Source organism: Barbus barbus (assembly GCF_936440315.1).
Source record: "Barbus barbus genome assembly, chromosome: 22".
NCBI classification, from domain to species: domain Eukaryota; kingdom Metazoa; phylum Chordata; class Actinopteri; order Cypriniformes; family Cyprinidae; genus Barbus; species Barbus barbus.
In genome coordinates, this window is record NC_136750.1 from 9567339 (window position 1) to 9584263 (window position 16925).

Sequence of the window (16925 nt, forward strand, 5' to 3'; positions counted from 1 at the left end):
TTGCATACATGAAATGTTAAGTATTAATTCAAAGCTAATCAGTGAAGCTATCTTCCATTTTTTCACAAAAACTACAGAAATGTAATTTCCACCACCACACTGCCTCTGTGATGGAAATGACATTTATGGTTACAAAGTTCAATTGATATGTTTAATGACTTTGTGAATTGAGTTTAACGAGTGTGATGACTTTTTCTAATAAATATCTCTACTGTTTCTCTACATTCACGTTCATTCATTGTCATTTCCACAACACCCTGTCATTTCCATCAACACCATAAAAATATTTAAAAAGTTCTCATCACATTAAAAATGAATCCACAATTTATGAGATCATGCTCTACTTAATATAAAATTCAAGTTAAGTTATATTTAATTTCTAATAAGCTCTTACCCAAACCAAAATTAAATTTCAGAGTGTGACAGGTGTACAGTTCAGCATTTGGTCCTTAAGGCAGTTAATTTATCTCTTTGACAAATGTATAATTATTGTACATTGTGGAAAAACTGGTAAAACTAGTTACAAAAATTATCTTAGACAATTCTTGAGTGGCATAAGTTATTCTATTTTTAAATAACAGCTGTATATTGAGATGTGGTGGAAATTACATTTGTTCATTGCAGGTCGGAAAATTTTTTAAATATTAGCAATTTCTCTTATAATCTAAGTTTGTCCTCTTACAGACCTTAAAACTAGACAAATTATTTAAATTTACGAGACTGTGTTACGTGACTTTTGAACAATATATATATATATATATATATATATACATGTGCATATGTATCCGTGTATATATAGTTGTTCGTGAGTCCCTTGTTTGTCCTGAAAAATCCTTCAGGTCCCACAAATTCTTTGGTTTTACATGCACTGCTATAGACCAAACAGTAGCAGTGAAGTGTCTCGTGGATCTTGGAGTGAGACCAAGTCTCATTCCATGGATTTGTAATTTTATGTCTAATAGTCCTCAAAGAGTGTGTTATCAGGGATATCTATCTGATTGGGAGTATCCTACATGTGGAGTTGCTCAGGGAACCATATTGGGGCCCATAATCTTCCAAGCACTGATTAACAATGCTCTCCAGGATCAAATAGACCACTGGAAATATGTGGACGACATGACCATGGCCCAGAGGTGGACTTCTCATCAGCCCTGTACTCTCCAGCACACGTTGAAGGAACTTGGCATCTGGGTAGAAGAACATAAAATGAAACAAATGCAAGGTCTTACGTTACCCGCATGAAACAAATACCAGCTTGTCCATCACTTTCTATAGACCAGAACATTTTGAAAACCTGTGACTCTGTTAAGATTTTAGGGGTTACCATCCAGAGTGATTTAAATTGGGATGGTAAAGTGAACCACATGTTGTCCTCAGCCAACAGGAAGCTTTTTGCTCTCCACCGGCTAAAGAAATTTGGCGTTCAAGATCAAGAATTGGTTATCATCTATACAGGGTATGTGCGCCCTGTGAGTGCAGTTCCAGTTTGGCACAGTTCACTGACTACTGATCAGATTAAAAGGCTGGAAAGTGTGCAGAAACGGGTCTATAAAATCATACTGAGACAAAGGTATGTAAGATAAACTGACAATCCCAGATGCCAAACAGAAAAATACAGGAGATCACCTATTCCCACATTTTCAACAAATTTTCATTTTTGGGTGAACTATTCCTTTTATTATCAACTTTGCACTAATTTAGTCAAATACAAAAATCACATTGGCAAACATATTTGCATTTGCAATAGTTACATTTACATCCCTTTTTTAACATATTTGAGATGTTTATACACCTTGATTGGAATCCTCTTTGTTATATTGGTTTTCTATAATTGACAATATCTTAAATTCAACTGATTGGACATGTAGGCTCCAGTGTATTAGTAATTGATAAATGAAAACATCTTTATGTAGACAAGCTGCCAATCAATGTGCTAATGACGATGTTCATTTTGAACTTTTTTAATTGGAGTTTAAACAATCAAATTTTTTACATTGTTTAGTTTCAGACCTACTCTCCAGCTCACAGCCTGCAATTAAACATGATTTAAAAAAACTTAAGTATAATCTTCAACTTGCTCTACTACCTTATTTACTGCAAGTGTCATAATAAATGAATGCTCACAGAAAGGCGTTCCAAATTTAGTGTCCAAGCACCCTAACACCAGAAACTAGGTGATGTCTGGAGTAGTTTTGTTCTTGGGGGGGTGGGCATTTTTGATACTAGGGATGCTCTTTTGGTTGTTCTTTTAAACGCTGTTTCATTTCTTCTGCGTGGGCCTTGCTGCGCTCCCTCTTTGCCCGATACTGTGGGGACAAATAGAGAGGCAAATGATTTAGCCCAAGACAGCCAGAGGTTTACTTAGAGACTTTACTTTACAAATCTTTTGATTTAGTGCTCATCATGGGTGAAAAAGATGACAAATATGCCCCCCCTCCATGTTATGAAAATAACCAGTAGATGGCAGTAGAGGACAACTCATCTCAGTTGCTATTTCAACATTCTTTACTACTTTTTTTTTTTTTTTTTTTAACCCATCTTGCTTTTGGATTTATTACAATATTACTATATGAAGTATACTAAGTGCAGGAAGTCACGAAGTCCAAAGTCTCATGTCCTCACCTCTTTCTTGAGACAGTCCCGCATTGCACGGTCCATATCATTACACGTGCCAAAGAACTTGAGGACGTTATGCTATAGATAGAACCAGACAATAATTACTTGTATTCCTGTTTTCAAACCAAACATTTTGCACCGTCTAAACATTTGTGCACAGGTTTTATAACAGATTATCAGAAAAAAATTATACAACCAGAATAACAGTTACAATCCAAAAAGTAGCATGATGCACCCAATACAGATCTAAAGTAATAGTTTACTCAGAAAATATGTCATCATTTACTTATCATCTTGTCTTACCTGCATGACTTTCTTCCAAAGAACACAGAGTTATTAAAGCATAGAAATTCTTCAGATGTCTTCCTTTTTTGGTCCACAGAACAAAATCATGAAGGTATGAAATTACATGAAGCTAAATATATGAGGTAAATGATTTTGTGAATGAATTTTCTTCATTCACAAAATAAAATTTTCACATGAAAATTAATTTTTACATTACTGCATTGTTTGTGGATTGTACAATTAAGGAGGTGAAATGTTAACTCTGAAAAGCATGTTTGCATGAGTATGTTTCCATACCTCCTTGTGGCACTGTTTGAGAAGTGTTATAAGTTGATTGCACTCGTCAGTATGTAGATGGGGCGACAGATCAGGATGCATCCTGAGTTAAGGCTGTATGTCTTGCAAGCTGTGACAGAACTTGCCCTGCTGGTGACGATCATTCTTAACGCAAGATCAACGTGAAGAGGGAGGGGGAAAAAGTAAGTGCCTAAAATTTTCCCAATACTCTACTTTCCAGTTAAGTCATTTTCCGATTTGGATAAGTTGTCTTAGTTCTTCTATGGAGTTATGCTGTCTCAATTGCCTTTGTTCATTCATGTAATCCCTGATTCTATGATGGTGTGTGGGACAAAGATATATTCATCTTCAAACAAAATGTTTTTGTGAATCATCTAATGTCCTTAAGACTGTTTCACAGTAGGGGAGACCGGGGACAATTGTAACACTCAATTCCTCCAATCAGAATCAAGCTAGAGTGATGAAACTTAATCTGCAAATGCTCAAGGAGCACAATCATTTCACCTCAGCAGAATTTTTTTTACAAAATACTTAATTCTGCTGCTGTCTAATGTTTAAATGATCGCGAATTTAAACTGCAATATAGGTTGCTAGCTAGCGTATGAGATCATTCAAAATCCATAAGACTTCAATTCATCTTTGGATCACAATTTAAAATTTGTTTAATATTCTCATAATTATTGTCCATCCATTGAATGTCCATGCAACCAAAACATTCACTCTTCAAAAATATAAAAAATACATTGTAAAAGTAATCCATATGAATCAAACTTCTTCTGAAGACGCTTCTTGCACCTCAAGCACAGTTGAGCTTCCGTGTTTACCATATTTAATGAGCTTTACGTATGTTTGTAGATCAATGTTCAATTCAAAATAAAAACCTAAATTAAATCTGTTCCTCATATAAAGTCAGCTTAGTTCAAATGAATCATTTTTACAATTTTTCTTTTTTATATATATAAATTTTGATGCTTAAATATTTGGGTTGCATGGACTCTTAATGAATGGACATAAATAATTAGAGAAAATAAAACAAAATAGCCTCATTTGTGTTCTGAAAATGAATTCTTATCGGTTTGAAACCACATAAATGAGAGTATATGATAACAGAATTTTTTATTTTTTGGGTGAACTATTCCATTAATTTACATTCACTTAAACATATTTGAAAACAGAAAATGTCAATTGTGCATTATTCATCAACGAAACTGACACACTTCTGTAAATCTGGCTCAGTTATCTGCCAATACTGATAAAAAATAAAAAAAAAAATAGGTTGATTATCAGGCCAATGATATTAGTTTATCACTGCAGAAACAAATTAGGAAATTTGACATAACATTAAGGATACTACTGCCTCCCCATCCCATCCCATCACTCATTTTAAAATCCTCTGAAATCTGGGACACTTACCTGCAACAGAAGAAAACATTTATTAATATTAATCCATTCAATACACTCAAATTTAATTAAAAATGTATTATATAAATAAGACATGAAAGTGGCATTCATAGAACTGTCGGTTACTATGACTTTACAATTCTCTTTATGACAAAATACAGCAAAGTTACTTTTCACAAGAGATGTTGGACACAGAAGCTCTGACACGTGTCCAAAAAAATAAATGCATCAGAGCTACAACTCTATTTCTAAATGTATATACTCTTGAGGACTTTTCACACCGTGGTGGACAAAAACACATTAATTAGAGAAAATTTAATTTGTAGATTTCTAGTAAGAAATATCAGGAAAACTTGATAGTACAGTTGGCAATATGAGCACCAGAGCCTTTATGCAAGTAGAGTGCTGCTTTCATCCTCATCAATTACATCACAAATATGCAAAAAAGAATGCTAACCCTGGGTTTATGACTGTACAATATGAAACGTCTGTTTATGAATACCAAAGGTTATTAGTTAACACCTATTAAGTGTAAAAAGTCCTTTTTGTGTCTGGAAATCAGTTTTGTTGCAAAGTTAGTGCATCGTGTCACCATAAAAGTTATTATACACACATTAGTGCTAGATAATATATTCAATATTATAATCGATTTATATTATATCAAGAATATAGAATATTTTTGAAAATCAAGATTTTTGTGCCAAAGATGACACCGAAAGGCAATTCGACGACTCCTGCAAACTAGCCAAGAAGTGCTTTTGTGTTCCAGCTACTAGTTCCCCACCTGAAAGAGTATTTAGTCCCAGTGGCATCTCTTAAACCAGAAACTGCTCATTGACTTGAGTACTTGCTTATGAAACACTTGCAGAATTTGAAAAAAATTATTTCAATGTATGCTTATTTTAGTACCAATATGTTCAAACAAGTGAATTACTTCGAGAATAATGTTTATCTACCAATCTAATGATATGACAAAGAAGAGATGTGATGTGAATTAAGCTGCTGTAATGGGATCATGAATGAATGGAACACAACAATTTGCCACGTGCTATTAATCATTCTGTCCAGCAGATGGCTACAGATACCACAACCCCTTTACGAATGATCCAAAAAGATTTGCAAAGGGTTTTAAGCACTTATCCAAATTTCAAAGTTTTCCCTCATCGGTAACAAAATCAACACGTTTTAAATCAAAATAAGTCATTATTTATTAAGTACTTCATTTTGAATGGTGTATTTTGCATATAGAGTTATCATCTAAACTAATTATCCCAGTTATGCTAAAAAGCACAAATCTGAATGGTGTATTGTGATTGATAATATTTGAAAATTTAAAGCATCACAGCATAAGGCTGCAACATACTAGTAACAGTACTGAGAGAACTTTGTTAGTACTAAAATGACTGGGGGGGGGCATTTTCTTTTAAATGCATGATCACTAATAAAGTAAGTAAAGTGACATTCAAGTTCACTGTCATCACGTTTTTAAAATAATTAGTTTCGTGTTGCTATGTAACACACTTTATACCTTTATCCATTGTTATTTTTCGGTGGTGTTAACCGTATAAATGTATATTTTGTGAAAGGTAAGCTTGTTTATTTTATTTTTTGAACTGTTTTTTGTCTGTTTTTTGACTATTACGTTAGCAGAAGCAGTCAATTACACATTGAAGTTATGAAAGATTATCAGCTCACCAATGGTCTCCTTATCTATAATCGATAGTCTGCCAGAGATGTCATTTATTTACTTTGTAATGCAATAGCCCGTTTTAAACCTCACTATCTAACTAATCATTAAGTTACATAAGCGGTGCATTGCGTTCCCTTCTTCTTCTTCTGTTTTTTGGAGCGTTGCTTTATTTGTGCATATCGCCACCTACCGTTGCTGTTCTTCTTCTTCTTCTTTCCGGTTTTACGGCGGTTGGCATCCAGCTTTTTGGTGCATTACCGCCCCCCTCTGCTCCGGAGTGTGGATCAGATAAAATTGTCTATTCCCTTTCCTACACTTACATAACACTCACTTAATCCCCTCAAATAAACACTCACTTACACACAAAACACACTTTAATTATCCATTAAATCCTGTTGATCCGCCTCCCTTAAAAAAGACATCAATATTTACTGTGTTTAATAACCCTTTTAATGTGATCTCCTGCACCCCAATCTCCCTCATCTTATTCTTCATTACCTGCCTCTGTTTCATATCTCTTACAAGTCATAATGACGTGCTCCACTGACTCCTCTTCTCGACATCCCTCACACAGCCCTGTCTGGTGCTTACCTATCATATTTAGTGTTTTATGCAGCAAACAGTGTCCCAATCTTAACCTCGTCATCACAGCCTCTTCTGTCCTATTCCCACTTCCCACCCTATCCTCTTTAACATTTCTCTGAATTTGGTATAAGTGCCTCGCTTTCTCCTCTCTATTCCACCTCTCTTGCCACCTTTTATTGATTTTCTCCCAAATTAAGCATTTAACCTCTGCTTTACTAACATTAACCATCTACGTTCTCTTTTGTTAGCGCCCTTTTAGCCAGCCAACATGCGCTGGGACCCAATTTGAAGTGTCATGATGCATTATAAAACTTAATTTAACTTTATAATAATGTAATATAGTCATTAACTTTATAATGTATGTTATTATAATGTGTGTGTGTGTTTTATGGATACTAAGTTCAGACCTGTCAACTGTGTTACTCATGTCAACTGTGTTATGTGTGGTTTTATGTTATAAATCTTTTAAATGTGAACTAAATGATTTAGTTACATATGTCTTTGGTAAGGATGGCGAATAACGCTAACTTCAGCATACTGTAGATTTATGTTGAAGAAAGTTTCATCCTTCATAGCATCTCACAGAACGCCCATTATGATGCCCCAAATTCATATTTTCAAATCAGTTAGACAGATAACATCAAAAACTCTGGTGAATAGACTCAAAACCCTTCAAACAAATGTGTTATCAAACATGTGGTACTTCATTCATGTTTCCTGTGACACAGCATTTGTCCGTAACACAGTTGACAAAATAATGAATCAAACGATAATTTTCATTAACATATTTAAAATTAGAGCTTAAGCTTGCCAAATAATTAATTTAGCACATTAAGGGGATACATTATTCAACCACCTAGTTTATTTATCAAAAAAGAATACTCATTTTCTGACTTCTTGGCTGACCTGAAATGTACCCCTAAATATAGAATGGCTCGGGGAAGTCGTGGCCTAATGGTTAGAGAGTCGGACTCTTCGAGTCTCAGGTCCGGCAGGAATTGTAGGTGAGGGGAGTGAATGTACAGCGCTCTCTCCACCTTCAAAACTACGACTGAGGTGCCCTTGAGCAAGGCTCTGAATCCCCAAACTGCTCCTCGAGCACATATTCCGAGTAACCATACTTGGCCACATGTCACGTCACGTATTAATTTAAATAATCTAAATGTATATATTTTGTTTTTAAGAAAAACAATCCTTGTATAATGTAACTGTACAATATAATTATACTAATAAAATAAAATATAAAAAAATAATTACCATTATTACAAAAAATAAATAATTTCTAATATTAATAAAAACTGGGATTGAGAGCATTCATGGTCATTTAATCCGAACGACATTAACTATGTATACAATGTAATGTTTCTTTCATTTCATAATGAAGAGCAACATAATGCACATTAGATCAGTGTATAATGTTTTATTATCATTTTGTTGTGCCGCAGAGGATGATGGGTAATGTAGTTTGAACGCACACGCCAGATTAAGTAAATAGTGTTTTCTGACAAGCTTCATCGCAGGTCTTTCTGAGCAGAACACTAAATGTGAACAGACTAAATTGTGTCATCAACATTCCCTTTCAAATCGTGAGGACTTGAATGCACTATAATAACTCTATTGCGTAAGAAAGACTTTTATGTCATTGCCCGCCCGCTTTAGACCGGAACTTCCGGCTCAGATCTCTGTTTGATTTCTGGCGGTTTGTTTTGAACGTCTAAAACGCGAAATATATATTATGACCATTTCTATTCATTTTTAACAACGTTAGAACCCTTTCGTCCGTACGATGGACGCACAAGCCACATCTGTTCTAAATCGGATAATCCGGAGAATACCGAACAAAAATATAGAAAATCTTTTGAAGAAATGGAACTGTTTATCATCAGATCAGCTGCGTGCCCTGGATTACACACGACCCAAATGGATCATAGTGGAACATGTCATCAGTTTCTGTGAGGTGAGGTCATTTACATCCATTTAAATTATGATTTAAAAAAAAAAAAATCAACAGTTAACGTTATGTGTGAAATAAAATCCATGAAATGGCATGCTACCACAGATCAGTGAATACTTCCGTTAATTTAAGTTACCGTCTTTTTTCATCTGATTTCCATACTGTTTGAGTCCCTTTTTTTAAATTACGATTTAAAACTATAATTTCAAATTAATTAATGTGTTCGGTGAATGCATATGACCTAATCAAAGTTTTATCATATGTTTTATCAAAAGAAGGTCAGAAATAGGATTATGTAGGATATAGTACAATATTTTTAATTGTCATCCAGCAGACTTCTATGTTATTTGCATCGCGGTGTTTTGAAACATGTCATGAATTTATGATAATAAAAAGGTTATGAAGCAACACAACACTTTGGAGTTATTATTATTATTATACTGGTTCTGGGACTCAGCAGGCAGCGAGTTTTGCTAAAATGATTGTGTAAAATCTCTCTCTTCCTCTCCCTGTTGTAGGAGAACAGACTTAACCTGAAGCACATCACTAATTTGGAAATGATCTGTGAGTGAAATTGACTTTTTTTAAACAAACATTTATAGTCATTTAAAAGTAAATATCTGAATTAACCCACTGAGCTTGACATTTATTCTGCCATTAGATCATATAGAAAATCCTGATCAAGGCACCTGGCATGCATGCCAGCTTGCTGAGGCACAGGGTAAACATGTTTTATTTACGCATTTCATTGTTAAATTGGTTTGAAGGAATGTACAATGAGCATAATTTGGTACATGTTAAGTGTATGGTTCTTTCGACTTGTTTAGAGAAATTAATCGTCTAAAGCGGTTCCTTTTTGTTTTCTCCACAGATGATGCGGTTTGCGTAGAGTTGACACAGTTTAAAGAGCAGTTTAAAGCACACTTGCATGGGGTCGTTCGACATGTAATAAAACAACTTCATTTGGCATTTAAGCTTTCAAATCCAACTAAACTTTCTTCAGTTTAAGAATTCAAAGTAATGTCACTTAGTAGTCTATTAATTAAAATCTTTTGATTTTGCTTTTGAAGATTTCCATTAAGATGAAGAAACAAGAGGATGAGGCTATATGGATTCGGATTGCATGGGGAGACAACTTCAGCAAACCCAACCACCTTAAGCCAACTTATGTTGTGCACCACCTGCACACCTCTTATGTGTTTATATCCAACCTCATGGCCAAACACAAGATATTTCTTTGTCAGGTGACCTTTTGATATGTACAGGTGCTGGTCATATTAATTAGAATATCATGAAAAAGTTTATTTATTTCAGTAATACCATTCAAAAAGTGAAACTTGTATATTCGATTCATTCATTACACACAGACTGATATATTTCAAATGTTTATTTCCTTTAATTTTGATGATTATAACTGACAACTAATGAAAGTCCCAAATTCAGTATCTCAGAAAATTAGAATATCAATTAAGACCAATGCAAAAAAAAAGATTTTTAGAAATGTTGGCCAACTGAAAAGTATGAACATGAAAACTAGTATGAGCATGTACAGCACTCAATATTTAGTTGGGGCTCCTTTGGCCTGGATTACTGCAGCAATGTGGCGTGGCATGGAGTCGATCAGTCTGTGGCACTGCTCAGGTGTTATGAGAGCCCATGTTGCTCTGATAGTGGCCTTCAGCTCTTCTGAATTGTTGGGTCTGGCGTATTGCATCTTCCTCTTCACAATACCCCATAGGTTTTCTATGGGGTTAAGGTCAGGCGAGTTTGCTGGCCAATCAAGAACAGGGATACCGTGGTCCTTAAACCAGGTACTGGTAGCTTTGGCAGTGTGTGCAGGTGCCAAGTCCTGTTGGAAAATGAAATCTGCATCTCCATAAAGTTGGTCAGCAGCAGGAAGCATGAAGTACTCTAAAACTTCCTGGTAGATGGCTGCGTTGACCTTGGACCTCAGAAAACACAATGGACCAACACCAGCAGATGACATGGCACCCCAAACCATCAATGACTGTGGAAACTTTACACTGTTCCTCAAGCAACGTGGATTATGTGCCTCTCCTCTCTTCCTCCAGACTCTGGGACCTTGATTTCCAAAGGAAATGCAAAATGTACTTTCATCAGAGAACATAACTTTGGACCACTCAGCAGCAGTCCAGTCAAGACGCTTCTGACGCTGTCTCTTGTTCAAGAGTGGCTTGACACAAGGAATGCGACAGCTGAAACCCATGTCTTGCATACGTCTGTGCGTGGTGGTTCTTGAAGCACTGACTCCAGCTGCAGTCCACTCTTTGTGAATCTCCCCCACATTTTTTAATGGGGTTTGTTTCACAATCCTCTCCAGGGTGCGGTTATCCCTATTGCTTGTACACTTTTTTTCTACCACATCTTGTCCTTCCCTTCGCCCCTCTATTAATATGCTTGGACACAGAGCTCTGTGAACAGCCAGCCTATTTAACAATGACCTTTTGTGTCTTGCCCTCCTTGTGCAAGGTGTCAATGGTCGTCTTTTGGACAACTGTCAAGTTAGCAGTCTTCCCCATGATTGTGTAGCCTACAGAACTAGACTGAGAGACCATTTAAAGGCTTTTGCAGGTGTTTCGAGTTCATTAGCTGATTAGAGTGTGGCACCAGGGGTCTTCAATATTGAACATTTTCGCAATATTCTAATTTTCTGAGATACTGAATTTGGGACTTTCATTAGTTGTCAGTTATAATCATCAAAATTAAAGTAAATAAACATTTGAAATATATCAGTCTGTGTGTAGTGAATGAATCTAATATACAAGTTTCACTTTTTGAATGGTATTACTGAAATAAACTTTTTCATGATATTCTAATTTTATGACCAGCACCTGTATTTCTTTTTGGCTTTCCTTAGCCATCTTTTGTTTGTTTCTATCTGTTCGACTTTGCTTTAATTTGTAGTGTATAACCAGATCTCGAGGCAACTTGATGCTCAACAGATTTGATCAATGGAATATTTTTTTTTTCTCCCCACAAAAAGTCAAATCTAATTTTTGTTTTGTTCACTCACGTTCATAGGCATTGGTAATAGCTACTAAGCATGACTCTATAAAGGACGGCCACCTGAGCACCAAGAGTCTCACTGCAATGAGGGACTTGCTTCTAAGACGTTATCAGCAGGTAACCTATGAGGGCTCTCCAACAAGTGGCACCTTGTAGCCCAAATCCAAATGTGTGCTTAATTTTATAAATCAAATTTACTTTGATTATCTGAAAAATGTAAAAATATTCGACCTAATTATCTGCATGTGTTTGTTTGCATTTTCTTAGAAAAGTTTATCAATTTACTTGATTTAAACAAAAAAATTATAATTCAAGCATATGTTTGCACTATAGAATACACCACAAAGGACAAATGTGGCAGTTTCTTTACCAACAGAAGTTTTTCTTTTTTTTCTTTTCATGTATAGAGGTATTGATGCATGCTTGTTATTATAACGATAACAACCAAGAGAAGGATTGCTTTTAGTGTGCAACAAGGATAAATACTAACTGAATTTGTAAATTGCATTATATTTTTCCAGCAGTATTCTTCAATAACCTTTAGCATTTTCTTTTTCATGATTTTTGCACTTACACACAAATGCCATGATAGCCTGCCGCAGGAGCCATGTTCACTATTTCAAAACACCTGAGGTGCGTTCCGATTGACAGGGTCTCTACCCAGTGTTCACTGCTCCCTACTCCCCAAGCACGGGATATCTGTTGAAACGAACTTTCACTGACAACAATTACTCATTTGGAACGTCATCGAAGAAAGGCAATGACGGGGTCACACAGATTATGATATAGCACAAATATTGTCATTTATTTTACTTTCAAATTCAAATATATATACAGTTATGTATCTAATAAATAGTCAAAATTTATACGTTTAGACTGTTAACGGATTGTAGTGGTGTCATCTCATACTTTCCCACTCGCAGTCTCAGAACGATTTTTTATTTACTTAAGGTAAATAAAAAATGAAAGCCAAAGCTGTTTCTCGCCGGTTTTACTTAGTTTCACCTATTCATACAATACAAATGTAACATTCGTCGCAATAACCATTCATAAATACTCTAATTTGTATGATAATAACAACATTTATTGCAACCCCTCCATTGCAGAGCCTTTTAAAAAACTCTTTCAATAGCTCTGCTCCATCATTAGTTCTACTGGTGCCGTGGTGCGCGATGACATTTGGGTGATTTTCCTTCCCCTCTTCCTGTTAAGTGATGAATCGATGTTCCCTTATTCCCAATGCATTTCGCAGTGCCCTTCGAACTGAACGTGTTTGCTCCCTTCGGATTGTAATCTCACTTAAGATGGCGGAATACCCTGTGAAGTCCACTTTATGGTCAAATAGAACGCACCTCTACTTTTTCACTGCCTCACTTTTAGTCCACCAAAGATGACATCATTTCCATTTATGTTGTTCTATCTACTAGAATGTGGACATACCCTGACCACTTCCTAATGTGGTTTGAGGTGTCTAGTTCCAAAGATGTCAATGTCAAGAATGCATTGAAGGCAGATATTGGAGAATTAAAATAGTCAAAATTAGAATTTTCTAATGAATTATGTTGTTTGTGATTTTTCAAGTAACAGTAAATGCTTGCAGATTTTATTTACTTAACAAATACTACATTTATTTTATGTATTTTTAATTTATTTATTTTAATTATTATAATTTTTTACTGACAGGTTTTTCCAAATGCACACTCCAGGATCCTACAGGACAGAAACACCCTTTCATCCCGTATGTACATGTTTTTATTTTATTCATATGTATCTTGCATAAGAATCAAAGCTGTTGATGTGAGGTGATAAATGTGGATAATCTCTCTCCACAAAGAAATGAGATGCTACAGAAAACGTGTATCAATTTGCAATGAGAGCTTTAGGATCATGGATCATGAACCAAGGCATAAATTAAAAGCACACTAGGTATAAGTTTATAATTAAATGGAGTATTCAAGTCAGATGTCAGATTTAAACACTATTCCAAATTGGCAATAAAATTCCATAAACATAACACTTTATGGAACTTAAAAAAATAAAAGTGTTCTTTGTGTTGACTTAGCAGATATTCTTATATAAATTCATCACTGTGCTATGCTTTGCTATTGCGTAAGCAGTGAGTGAATAGATGTAATGTATCCTTAAGTTATATCCTGTGATATAACTTAACTATAATTAATCTATGTAGTTTTGTTGGTCTTTCCTTGTCTTTTTTACAGATCCCTGTATTGGAAAGGAGCACAGTGACCATGAAGAGATGAGACATCAGATGTCCTGTGAGGCATTTGGACACGGCCCTTCACCAAAGCTAGAAACAGCGGTGTATAGAGTGAGTGTGTAAACCACTGATCTCACATAACCACCTTTAGATTGAATATCAGTAGTTTATTTGTTATATAAATTACATGCATTTCAACTAACCACAACAAACAAGCTTAAACAAGCCTCTTGAAATTCATAAATGGGCTTTGCTACACAGATCCTCTGTTTTCTCCTAGCTTGAGACAAGGTACAGGGGAAATGGCAACCACACCCTTGGTGACAGAGAGGAGTTCTTCCGAGGGGTGGTCAAGTTCTCAAGCAGCAGTCTGCTAGATTCCTTGCGCCACTGTGTTGCTTCAGGTGAGAGGTGACAGCAACCTTTCACTTGACAGAAGGCAAAATTGTCTGAAATTGCCTATGCTTACCACTCGGGCCCTCAGCCTTTGTTTTTTTGCTTCACTGCAGTTAATAAAGTATTTATTTTTCTTTTGGCAGGCATGGCTGAGGGTCCAGTTACTCCACTATTGTCAGCCATCACTCAGAGAGGAAGGAATTTTTTTGTGATCACAGACAAAGGCCCTGGTGTTTCCAGCCAAGCATCAGCACAGAGAGCCTGATCACAACAGACGTTTTAAAGAAAGATCAGTTCAACCGGGATGTGCATACATGAGAATATATATTTTGCATCCTGCAAACCAAAAACATTAGAGCAGTTTTCAGTTTCATAAGAGGACATGTCTAAGACAGCTGTAATGATCCAGCATGGAGAGACTAAATGTTTTTACAGGTAAAACAGCATGTATTATTTTTAGTATCATTTGAGCATGGTTTAAATAAAGGTTTTGAAAGAGAAATGTTTTCCTCCAAATTTTGTGTATATGTCTTAACTACTTGGACAAACTTTCTTGCATCATGCAACCAGTCAATATTGCATGACAGGATTCATTAATAAATGTTGACCATGGAAATTCAAATTCGATTCACACTTGGTGTTTTGTAACCATTAATCCTTATTTTGCAATACCACATTTTTGGCTAAAATAAAACTGGTAAACTGGTTTCAAAGAAAAGCACATCTGAAAGCCTCTGACTTTGCCTGAAGATTTGCTTTGTTCTATAAAAGAGTATGTGTTGAAAATACACTACACCTGTATATCAACAGAATTTTCTGGGGCCTTTTATGAGCCAGCACCAATTAATGGAGTGAACTACTTTAAGGAGGACTAGAAATGCTACTTAAAAATTAAGAAAATAAATCAACTTAATTCAAACAAAAATCGTAAGATTTGCATAATCGAAAATTAATATATCAAAACATGAGGTCTGTTTTGAGGGAAAGTACCACAGAGAAAAGATGCATGTAGTTTGATTTCTTTCAGTTTTGTTAGATTGACTAAGTCTTGTATCAGCCTGAGTGGCTGACAGAGGGAAGAAAAGAGAAAGATGCTTTGACACAATCTGTATTGTAAGAAGCGCTATATAAATAAAAGGTGACTTGACTTGAAAACAGGGGACAAAGTTATATAATAAATAACAAGCAGGGTTTAAGGAATAATAGTTGCTAATTACATAGGCATATGCTTTAACACTTAAGCATGTCCTCTCTGTCTACAAAACAACGCTGTTGTAGCACATGCACAATTGGCATTGTCTTGATCTAATAACCATGAGCGTCCCATTAAAGATGTCATCTTGATGGCAGATTATGTCTCTCCACAATCCCAATTTCAATAGGACCTTCGCACATATGCTAGTCATCCATGATGTTTGCTCTGCTGCACCATTTGCTTTTGCTTCTGCATCTGTCGCTTAATAAATCTCAGATTTGTTATTTAATTGCATTTTACAAGAATGTCTCAACTTTTACTGATTTGGGGTTGTACAACAGCTGTAATAAATTCATTTATGTCCTCCAGAAAATTAATAAATGTAACTGTTTGACTGTCTCTTTTGACTCTTTTCTTTTCCAGCAACATAATTTTAAAGAAAAATACAGTTTCAAAATTTGTAGTTTTATAACCTAGATGTCTTCTTTCTTATTCTCTTTTTAGCTAGCTTCCCAATTCCTTTTACAAAGAGCTTATGTCATTCAGCGCCTCTAAGAATATGATCACCAAGCCATTTTATCCACAGAATGGCCATCTATAGGCATATGCTCCTGCCAAGATAGTCACTTCACATACTGCACAGAAAACCAAAAGATATTCCACGTGAGTCTGACAAGTTCCTCTGAGCGGCCAGACACGTGAATACCACAACCCAGGTTGTGAAACCAAGCCCTTGCTTGTAAGAGGACATTGGCCAAAGGGGAGCTTACAGTTCCACCATCTCAGTAAAACAGGTCAATGTCTCAAGTCCTTAACTCTGTTTAAGAGTGCAGCCTCTATTACCACAATATCACAACTCGGTGTGAGGTTTGTGTCACAAATGAGATGCATTGCCAGAACTGAGATAGCAGTTGGAGAATGGAGCGCATGTGTTTGACCTTGAGATGCATCCCCATTATTACTAAGTCAAGCTTAATTCCCAAAAATGTATTTGTACAGCTTTTCCCTGTGTTCGCTCAGTACATTCTCAAACTGTTTTACTAATAGACAACCATCAAGTTCAATAAACACTCTGCTCATTTCAGTGGGGGGATTACCGCTTTTATGTGTTTGCGAATGTGCTCGGGGCTGATGATTGATGAAAACTTCAAACTAATAGGCCATCCCTCTGAATCAGACCTCATGAAAGTGTGCAACATTTCACAAACCTGTCCCCTGGGTATGTGTGGAAAATAATTATTCTGAGAGATCAATCTGTGCT

General features: G+C 35.7%; 2 protein-coding genes across 2 annotated transcripts; one reads left to right on the forward strand and one right to left on the reverse strand.

Annotated features, from left to right (window-relative positions):
* Positions 1 to 1659: 1659 nt before the first annotated feature.
* On the reverse strand, positions 1660 to 6441 carry LOC306888116 (COX assembly mitochondrial protein 2 homolog). Its single transcript, XM_079446265.1, has 4 exons — positions 6295 to 6441; positions 3199 to 3342; positions 2623 to 2694; positions 1660 to 2306 (listed from the first exon to the last, which is right to left on the reverse strand). The coding sequence occupies exons 2-4, from the start codon at positions 3277 to 3279 to the stop codon at positions 2223 to 2225; spliced, it is 237 nt and encodes a 78-aa protein (XP_079302391.1). The 5' UTR covers positions 3280 to 3342; positions 6295 to 6441; the 3' UTR covers positions 1660 to 2222.
* Positions 6442 to 8359: 1918 nt separating this feature from the next.
* Positions 8360 to 16063, forward strand: LOC306842510 (centromere protein N-like). Its single transcript, XM_079373431.1, has 10 exons — positions 8360 to 8831; positions 9347 to 9392; positions 9490 to 9549; positions 9700 to 9773; positions 9899 to 10072; positions 11871 to 11972; positions 13539 to 13593; positions 14075 to 14184; positions 14354 to 14477; positions 14613 to 16063. Exons 1-10 carry the CDS (start codon positions 8661 to 8663, stop codon positions 14732 to 14734), a joined length of 1038 nt encoding a protein of 345 aa, XP_079229557.1. The 5' UTR covers positions 8360 to 8660; the 3' UTR covers positions 14735 to 16063.
* Positions 16064 to 16925: the final 862 nt, after the last annotated feature.